This window comes from Chenopodium album, chromosome 12 (assembly GCF_948465745.1).
Source record: "Chenopodium album chromosome 12, dcCheAlbu1.1, whole genome shotgun sequence".
Lineage (NCBI taxonomy): Eukaryota > Viridiplantae > Streptophyta > Magnoliopsida > Caryophyllales > Amaranthaceae > Chenopodium > Chenopodium album.
The window spans coordinates 15,827,885-15,839,083 of record NC_137845.1 but is presented as its reverse complement, the minus strand read 5'-3'; the positions used below and the strand labels follow the sequence as shown (position 1 = coordinate 15,839,083).

Here is an 11,199-nt window from a genome sequence, read left to right as displayed (position 1 = left end):
GTTCTTTACACACGATTTGCAGAAGGAAGGGAAGATAAATGTCCAACAGATCCAATCATCTGATAATCTTGCAGACTTGTTTACAAAGTCCCTACCTTCGAAGAGTGTTGAGCGGTTGGTCCACAAGATTGGGATGCGTCGTCTTCATAAACTATGTTAAAATCAGGGGGAGCATTATATGCACTGCACTCTTTTTCCCTTCGATCAGGTTTTTATCCCAATGGGTTTTTCCTGACAAGGTTTTTAATGAGGCAGTACACTAAAGCATATAGTAATGTATTGTTGTACTCTTTTCCCTTAGCTATGGCTTTTATCCTAAAGGGTTTTACCTAGCAAGGTTTTAACGAGGCAACATATACCCTATTCTGTATGGACATTCAAGGGGGAGTGTTAAGAGTTAATTAAATTAGTCAAGGTGTGAATGTCCACACTCCAATTCTTCATTGCATTTAATGTAGTAGCCAACCCTAATTGCCACCCTCTAAGGTTATAGCCCACAATGTAATAGTGGTTCTTACTACTATAAATAGCCATGTAATTTCACTTGTATGATGCACAAAAATATTACCAAGAGTAATACATAAAAGTAGTAATACTTCTCTTATTACCTTCTTCTCTTAATCCTCTAATTTCTATATATTTCATAACAAATTGGTGTTTATGGATTTTTTTTTTAAAGAAATTATAAAATTACATCAATTCAAATTATTGTCTATTGATGTTAGTTTCTCATTTCTGGTTCTGTACATCTTAATATTATTTTTATATTAAAAAAATAAAAGAGGTGCATTTTAAATAATTATAGTAGTACTACAGTAGAAGTTAACAATAATAAAATGTTACCTATTAATTAACATGGTGTTACATTAGTTTGTAAGAAGTGATACATAGTGGCGAATAAAGTGTTACTATATGTTAAAAGATGATTGAAAAATGTTACCTAATAATCAACAAAATGTTACATAAGTTCAAAAAAATGATACATAATGTCGGATAAAGTGATGCTATATGATTGAAAAATGTTACTAAAGATAAGTAAGTGTTACATAAAATATAAAAAGTAACACTTTAAAAATGATACCAATAATATGAAAAGTGTTACATAAGAGGGTTTATAGTAGCACTTTTGAAAGTGTTACCATACGTTACCCAAAGTGTTATATAAGACCTTAGGTATCATGGGCGGAAGTATCACCCAATAAAGTGTTACCTATTTTCTATAGTACTACATTTACCACTTTATGTAACACTTTTAGGGTGTTATTGAGGTTAGTTTTTTACTAGTGCTTCTTCAAAACCGTACACTGGCCTGGAGAACGGCGATTCGACTTCAAAAGCTTAGGGAATAAAGGATAATTAGACGGTGAAATTGGGGCTGAAAATGAAGGGAGGTTCGACAATGGAGGGAGGAGAGAGAAAATGAAGGTAAGGAGAGTGATGTGAGGGAAAAAACGCCATTGAAGGAAGCAGGAGATCTCTATGGAGAGAGAAAGAGAGTGAGTTAGAGAGAGAATGTGAATTACGGCTGCGAGGAAGTGAAAAAGGAGGTTAGATGTTAGGGTTTTTTAACATCTAATAGCACCCACATTGGTGGGCTAGCTCACCATTTTCTCTTTCTTACTTTTTTACTCCACATCATCTTTACATCATTTTTCACTATGATGAGTTACCATTGAAGTTACTCTTCTAGTTTTTTTTACAATGGTGAGTTACCTCACAATTCTCTCTCCTACTTTATCAATACCCCACCAATTATTATTATTATTATTATTATTATTATTATTATTATTAATGTTTTAATTATAGTGATTTAATGTTAACAAATTCAATATTTTAATTATTAAAGTAGTCACTACTTAATTTGATAATATAATTAATGCCTACAATAACAATTATTAATGATCTTATATTTTAATTATTATTTTTAAAAACTATTAAATTAGTCTTGTTGAGCACGAGTAGTTTCAAAATTATTAAAATAACTACATACATTAAGTTATTATATAAATTAAAATAACAATGTTACAATCAAATTATTGGATTAATAATAATAAGAAAAAACGTAACAACGGAAATATCCTAAAGAATAAAAAGCTTTCTTCGACTACTAGTTACCATCATTCATTACCAAAGTGACGCCATATATGTTCAAGCAAGTCTTTCTTCAATGACATATGAATCTCTCTGTTTCGTACATTGTTTCTATTTGCCATATAACCCGCTAAACTTAGTTTATCTAATCTTCCACGTCTCACTATGAATGGTTCGTTGTCACTTTGATTTGATGATTCGCCAACATTTCGAGGTTGGTCAGCGATAAATTCAGATGCATCGTAATGCAAATAACTTTCTCGTTCATCTTCAACAATCCTATTATGCATGATAATACATGCCATAATAATTTTCCATAAGATTTCTGTTAACCAAGCGAGAGCTGGTTGGTGTATTATAGTGAATCGAGCTTGTAAGACTCCAAAGGCACTTTCAACATCTTTGCGATAATTTTCTTGCTTTTGTGTAAATAATCTTTGTTTAGCGGTTTGTGGAAGCTTGATTGCTGGGATAAATGCTGCCCATTTTGGATATATGCCATCTGTAAGATAATATCCTATATGATATGTATTGCCGTTAACATTGAAACTAACCTGTGGGGCTCGACCTTCACAAATATCATCAAACATCGACCGTTGAAGGACATTTATATCATTGAGGGAGTCTGGTGTGCTAAAAAAAGCATGCCATATCCACAAGTCTTGTGACACAACTGCTTCTAAAATGATGGTTGTTGTTTTACTTCTTCCTTGGTACATTCCTTTCCAAGCACGTGGACAATTTTTCCACTCCCAATGTATACAATCAATGCTCCCGAACATACCAGGAAATCCACGAATATTACTTTCACGAAGAAGTCATTCTACATTGATCTGTGGGTGTCGCCCTCCTCAAATATTCTTGTCCAAAATTTGAGATAACCCCTTTGACAAAGTGTCCAAGACACTCTCTAACTGTACTTGCTGCAATGTTGAGGTATTCGTCAACTGCATCAGCTGCCGAGCCATAAGCTAACATCCTCATAGCTGCAGTGCATTTTTGTAATGCAGATGCACCGAGTCTTCCGGCCTTTGTTGAAAGTATACATCACTTTCACTTAGTTTTGTAACAATGCGCTGGAAAACATATTTACGCATGCGAAATCTGCGACGAAACATAGCGTCATTGTAAAGTGGTTGTGGACTACAGTAGTCGTTGTATAACCTTGAGTCAGCATCTTAACGGTCTCTTGGTACATACTCCCTTTTTTTTCTTCACAACATTTTGGGTGGGACTTGAAAAGATGAGGTCACAAGAGGGACAACAGCGGAATTAATTGCTTGCTCAATCAATTCATCTTCTTTACGTCGTTGAGTAATTGATTCGTTCCACTCAACATAATCGTTCACCATATATTTAAAAACTTCTGAACTTGATGAACTAGATGAATTTTAATCAAAGTCCATTTTTGAAAATAAAAAAATAAAACAAATGGAAAGTAGAAAGTATTGTTAACACTTAGGTTTTTTTTTTTTTTTTTTTTTGGTAACAACAGGTATTTTTATTTATGTGTATTAACTACAAATGTAAACCAATATATATAGAAATTCATAAGGTATATGGGCACACAGCTCAAGAAGATGAGATTTCCGATGAGATATCCAGATTTCCATCTAATCGCAATTAAAGTTAATGCACACAACCCTAGACGATCATATTTTAGATAAAGTATTAGATTTCTATCCAATTACGATTCATTGTGTGGGCACACGGTAATCTAGTAGATAATATTATTGATAATGTTCTCAGATTGCCATCCAATTACAACATAATGTATAACATCATATCCCACTCCAATTACAACTTTAAAGGGTATAACAATAACTAAATAAAACACTCCTGAAATAAATAATAAAACCACTACAACATTAAAGGATATAACATAACATTACAAATTAATAAACTAAACATCACAACTTAAGACAAACTACAAATTTAAGCTTAAATTAACTTAAAAGACGCTCAAACTAGCCTAAGAGATGGCTAAATTCCTCTTTTAGTTTCTGAAGAAGTTTTTCATCATCTTCGGTGAGGTGTGATTTTGCAAGTAGAACACTGAATAATTTGAACCTCTTCTTCTCGTCTTTTCTCTGTCTCTTCATGATATCTCTCTCCTTTTGATAATCCAACATTTGTTTTGCTACATCTGCTCGCTTCTCATCAACATTTAAGTACTGCTCTTTCATCATATTCATCTTTGATAGGGCTTGGGTGAACGAATCTAAACTATTAATTCCGAAACTAGCAACTGATTTACCTTTTCTTTTAGCCATTTTCACCCCATCGGGTTGTCCACGCTTTCCGCCATCCGTAGGAGTATCTGGTTCTGATCTTTTGGAGCTATCACTTTCACTGGTTTCCGGCACTTGCTTGTTTGTTGGCCTCCATTTATCACAATTACGCAGCTCTTCCCATACACTGAGTAAAGTGAATCGTGCACCATTTTGTGTTGGTCTATACATTTCTTGAGCATCAGTCATGACATTGTGGTTGTTGGTACCACTCCCATTTCTACGTTGTGCTTCCGCGTAGCAACCGACCCATATGTTTAATTATTTGTTAATTCTACCCCATCGACCTTTCATAGTTCTCAAAGTCCTACGTTGTATGATAGAAGGCTTTTCTACCCTAGCTAGCTCATACAAATCATATATACCTTTCCACATATCCCTCAAAGTCTGATTTGTCGCCTTTTCTAGATCATCAAGCACACAATGAATCCAAGCGGATACAAGTGCATCATCTTCTTGTGCTCCCCATTTACTACTGGAAGTGTTGTTGCTCTCTTTTGGATCCACCACGCCAACCTCTTCATCGTCATTGTCATCATCAGTAGCATTGATTTCACGGGGAGTTTTGTTACTACTTCCATCACCCCCAGGAGTTGCTGGATTATTATCTAGTTGGTTACCAAAACGTCAAGACATTGGAAACGTTGCACAAGATAAATAATTTTCGGGAAATTGTTGCACAAATTGTTGTTGAAATTGGTTTGGAAATTATTGTGGGAACTGGTTACACAATGGTTGATTTGGAGGTATTATTGGCCGATTTGGAATGTTATAATATAACATTATTTGAACATTTGGATTAGAAAGGGTATTTGGGTCAAATTGAAAATTAGCTTGAAAATTTGGAAAATTGGAATTCATTTGGTAATTTGGATTGTTTGGGGAGTAAAAATTATTTCCTTGATTTGGATTATTAGGATATATAAATAAAGTTAATATTTTTTGGATTTAGACTATATGAAAATTGAATGTTATGGGTTAATAGAGAAAAGGTAAAAATTTACTTGTGAAAAAATAGGTCAATATTGGACTCTATTTATAGATAAAATTATGGCAATCTCAACGGTATTTTTTTTTTTTTTGAAAAGCAATGTAGATTTTTTTTTTATTACCGTTATAAGATATTTCACACTTTTAAAACTATACAATTTATTGGCAAATGTTCATGCAAATATGTAACGGCTACATATTTCAAATGGTATCAATTGTCTGTTGTAGTCTACTGACACAACAAAAAAAAAGCAAGAAATTTCATGCAAACCGACGTCGTTTTCCACAATTCAAAGGCAAAAAAAAAAATTAAAATAATAAACTTCATGCACACGGTCCAAGGTGTCAGTTACCTTGAAGAGAGAAGTGCCCCATGAAGTGAGTTACTCACAAGTCACCATTTACAATGGTGAGTTACCCCAAACTATGAGAGAGAGTGGTGTGGGGAGGTTAGTGAGTTACCCATTGTGGGTGGTCTAATTAGTATTTAGCCCGTGCGATGCATGGGTTTAGTTGTTACTCTGTACTTTTTTTCCTAAGCATTGCTCAATTGCACATTGAGATTGCTCATGGACTAAATTTATGCCTTAGTACAATAGTACATGTGTACCTAAAGATTGTATTTTAGTAATTAGAAAGTAAGCATAATGCAAGGTATCAATCTACACCTTTTAAAAAATTCTACAACATAGTAATAGCAAATATTTTTACAGTATTGGAAATCCAATATTATTACAATGTAAAAGAAATTGGAACAATCTTAGATATAAGCATCCAACTTTGACACTTATTTATCTTTATAACATGTATCTCTTTTTATGGAGAAAAGAAAAAAAAAACAACAATTCTAACTTATACATCTCAAATCAGCAAATAAAATTGCAATTTATGATACCGTGAACCCTATAATAATTAATTTTCTCCCCAAATCACAAAATTGACTTTGACATTGTAATACTTATTAAATTAGACTATTCAAGGCTTCAAGCTTAGTTAACCTGGATTGCTTTCTTGTTAATTTTCTATATACCCATTGAATTCCTTACTAGATGCCTTTTTCTTGAATAAGTAGTGGCAATTAAGGACCCTAAAAGTATCAAAAATCAATTAGCAATAAAATTTAGTAAACAGTACCCCTAATATTTAAACTGTGGAAATTCAATTGCTAAAAACATTAAATAATCATAACCCATAAGCTTCATACCTCATCTTACAAAACTGGTACCAAAACAAAATACTCCAAATCAAATCTCAAAAATTCATAAAACATTCATTAAAAAAAAAAATTTAAAAATCTTAAATCAAACTCTTAAATCTATATTCCTATACTAATGTGTAATCTATATTCCTACACGGGAAGAAAATGATACTAAAAATATTGAACTCGCATCCAATGATATTATGCAAAACAAATACTAAAAAGCAAATTCCACAACCAAAACTGTAGTGAAAAACTGCTCATATAAAATCGAATTGATTAAAACTACAAATTGAAGTGAAAATGGAAAAACTCCAATAATAACCTGTGCAAACCGATCACCAACCCAGTCGAAAGCAAGAGCAATTGACAAACTAATGAAATTAAGAGCAAGAAACTAACTTGTTTATGACATACAGAAGGAAGAGATTGGCTAGAATCAAGAGGATTAGGAGGAGAAGTATGAACACCAAGTTTTAGGGATTTAGTTGAGTGTGATAATCATGGATCACGTACAAAATCACAATACCTTCAACCGCACTTACAATTAAAGCACCAACTATGAAGGCCACAATCAACCACACTAAAATCATCACCATTTCCAATTCTTCAATATATATCTAATTTCAATCATAGATTTATGTATCTAATTCTTGATGTAAAAATTGAATATATCAACTGTAATATTATTTTACTTAACTCTGGATTATGAAGAATAATGACAAAGAAAAGGTAACAATTATAGACTTTATGTATATATATAAAAAATAAAAAAAATAAAAAATAAAAAAATCAAATAAAAAAACTGATGATGCAAACTGAATTTTTCAGAAAATACATCCGTTTTCTTCCAACATAATTGCATCCATTTTCTTCCAAAATAATTAAAAAAAACACTAGATTAAAAATCAATCAATTTATCTATTCAATTAATTCATCAAAATTAAATTTAATTACACAATCGACACGAAAAAATCATAGCCCAAAAATTACAGAGAAACACACATAACTTCGTGATATCAATGACAAAAATGGTAAACAAAAAATGCCAGAATTAGTATAGATTATGACATTAAAATTGTAAATTAGAATCACCCATCAATCCGATAATTAGAGTTCAAAGTACAGATAAAGGAATCAAAAATTTCTGACAAAATTTATAGACATTAAAATTAAATTTACTAAAAACATTAGAAATCAAAGGGAAAGAAAATTACAACTAAGGCCCCGTTCTCTTCACCTTATTTTTGCTGAACTTAAATTATTTTTGCTGAACTGAAATTATTTTTACTGATTTTCTATTATAATTCTTCTATAAGAAAACTGAATTTTACTGAGCTGAACTTATTTTTATTGAACTGAAATTACTTTTATTGAACTGAAATTAATTTTACTGAACTGAACTTATTTTTACTAAACTGAAATTATTTTTACTTAATATTATTTTTTTTAAGGTGAAGTGAACAATGCCTAACCTTGAATAAATTGAAGAGATTATCTGGAAGGGAGTGAAAAAGGATTGCTCGGGTAAAAGTGACTGATTAGGATCAATTTTAAAAAATAGAGAAGGGGAATAACATCGTTTGATAATCTTAGACAGGGATTGAATGAAGCGTTGTTTGGAAGAAATAGTAGGATAAACCCAGTAAAAGAACCCTCGAAACAAAAATTGGAAAAAAAACAGTTAAAAGTTGGTGACGTGGCACTCTATATTTTGTTTTAAAGTTCCTATTTTAAAATATAGTACAGATTTATTTATTTGTATCGGGCAACTTGTGCCCGTTACAAACACCGACTTATTTGTATCGGGCAAAACGCTGCCCGTTACAAATAATGCACTTTTTGTAACGGACATTATTTTGCCCGTTATGAATATTATTTTCCGTACCACTATGCTAATTTATTGTAACGGATTCTTATTTTGCCCGTTACAAAAAGGTTTATTGTAACTGGCAAATTACTGCCCGTTACAAATAGGGTGTTACAATGATATTTTTTCCACTAGTGAGTATTCAGTCCATGACTGGTTTTACAACTTAAAGCATCTGCAACTACATTTGTTTTTCCTTCATGATATTGCATGTCTAAGTCATAATCCGTCGTATATTCCAACCATCTCCTTTGGCGTGAGTTTAAATCCCTTTGAGTGAAAATGTATTTTAAACTCTTATGGTCTGTATAAATCCTACATTTCACTCCATACAAGTAATGTTGTCAAATCTTTAGTGCAAAGCAAAGATGATTGCAACTAATTCTAAGTCATGAGTTGGGTAATTTACTTCATGAGTCTTTAACTGTCTTGATGCATACACAATCACTTTCCCATTTTGCATAAGTACACATCCCATGCCATTATGGGATGCATCACTATATACATCATAGATTCCACTATTGTCTGGCGGTGTAAGCACTGGTGCTATGATTAGCTTCTGTTTCAAGAGTTGGAAGACTTCCTCACACTTGTCATCTCACTCGAACTTTTTTTCCTTCTTCATTAGAGTGGTCATAGGTTTAGCAATCTTCGAGAAATCCTTCACGAAATACTATTTAAATTTAAAATACATATAAAAATACGGGGCATTACAATTTCATTTCAATTATAATTTAGTTATTTTGTTTTTGAATTCATTGTACTAACTAAGGGTGAGCAAAACCGGGTACCCGATCATATTCTTAAGACCCGGATCTGGAACCGGTTATGACTGAGTCCAAAGAATTGGAACTGATTTTGGATCCGGTTAATACTTGATCCAAGTTTTTTGGAACTGGTCTCGAAACTGGTAGGAACCGGTTCCAAAACTAGGTACCCTGTCTTATTCAAAATAGTAGAATAAGAAAGAAACTGAACGGAGAAATGTTGACAGTATTGAAACCAATTCAAAATTCAAGATTAAAAGTTAATGAACAATGAGTGCATGATCTACTTCAAGAAACAAATTCAATATGAAAATTTCACCAAAACTATTTCTCATATCATCTTCACTTTCTCTCACATCCCCATGTCATCCTCCAAACATTAAATTCCAAAAGAAAATGACTCTAATAAGGGCATAATTGACCTTTTACTATTTACCTATTTTCCAAAAAAAAGCAAATTGAAAAGGAAAAGGACAGTAAAAGCTGAGGTAAAAGTAGGCTGGGAAATGGGTTGAAAGGGACATGTTTGTCATCTTTCTTAAACCTTTTGTTAAAAAAAAAAATTGAATTAGCTAATCTACAACTGAGTCTTTCTTCTCCATTTCCTCAAAATGGAGTCGAAAACATGTGTGGGTAATTGGCGCCAAAAAATTGGTGCTAAAACAACAAGTTTGTTATGCTTGTTCTATGTTTTGTCTTCTTTTCCCTCCAATGTTTTCTCACTGGAACCCATCATTTCATGTCTTTGTAAATTTGGTCCAAATTTCGAACGACCATAGAAAGAAATGGCGAAATGGACTCGGTAATTCAAAAGTACAACAAAATACCAACTTCATCATTTCAGCTAATACTATCGAATTTAACTGCTAATGGCGGCATTGTAGAATTTGAACATCCCGATTCCGGACTGCGATGATGGTGAAATCCCAATTCCGGACTTAATGGTATTCTCCAACAATTTTTGATGGTATTCTTTTAGATACCAAGATTACCAACATCCCTTGATGGTATTCTTTTAGAAACCAACAATCTTTGATGGTATTTGGTGTTGTTCTTGTTCTATCTTTTGCTGTTGATGGTACTTTTTATGATACCAACAACTTCTTGATGGTATTCTCTTAGATACCAATAGTCCTTGATGGTATTCTTCAACAATATTTGATGGTATTCTTAGATACCAACAACCCTTGATGATATTCTTTAACAATCCTTGATGATATTCCTTTTTTCTATTTGTTGTTGATAGTATTCTTGTAGATATTAAGTATAATAAACTTTGATTTTGATTTGTCGGATAATATAAATTAGGGAACCTCTGTTCATCCGTCAATACTCAATAGCAATGTTGTAATTAATGTGGTAATTGCCGTGTTCTTCAATTACCCATAAAATTTCGACACTTGAATGGCAAAACTCCGACACTTTGCATGAGGAAGAAAGACTTGTCCTTTTCAAACCGTTTCCCCAGCCTTACTTTATTGTCGTATTCCACTTTACTGTCTTTTTTCCTTTTCATTTTTTTTTGTGTGTGTGCGTGTGCAAGTGGGTAAATAATAAAAGGACTGTTATGCCCTTTAACCTTATTCGAGTCACAGATGACTTCAATTGCTAGAGTCCTAGTCCTCCTAGAATTCCTCATATTCTATTCATAAATTTTTTTTATCAAATTTTTTATATAATTACAGAGTCAGTTAATTACAATCCTCCAAAAGCCAAATTCTCAAATATCATGCATTGGATTTTTTTTTTTTTTTTTTTTTTTTTTTTTTTTTTTTGCTATAACCTCTAATATAATAACTTCCACTTCTCCATTTTTTTTAATAACATCCACATCTCCTAATGTCTTTCTTTCTAAATACACATGTTGCATTTATACCGTGCGTTAGCACGAATACACTCTAGTCTTTTATATAATTGCATAGTCACTTAACTACAAACCTCCAAAAGCCAAATTCTCAAATCTCATGCATTATTTTTATTTATTTATTTATC

The 11,199-nt window shown here is 32.3% G+C and overlaps 1 protein-coding gene across 1 annotated transcript; it reads right to left on the bottom strand.

Annotated features, from left to right (window-relative positions):
• Positions 1-2,117: 2,117 nt before the first annotated feature.
• LOC145570973 (uncharacterized) lies at positions 2,118-2,810 on the bottom strand. The gene has a single exon (XM_081630086.1). The coding sequence runs from the start codon at positions 2,808-2,810 to the stop codon at positions 2,118-2,120; it is 693 nt and encodes a 230-aa protein (XP_081486212.1).
• Positions 2,811-11,199: the final 8,389 nt, after the last annotated feature.

Excerpts from the sequence above, each read along its gene's own strand:
- LOC145570973 (XM_081630086.1), bottom strand. The coding sequence starts at position 2,810 with ATGTACCAAGGAAGAAGTAAAACAACAACCATCATTTTAGAAGCAGTT.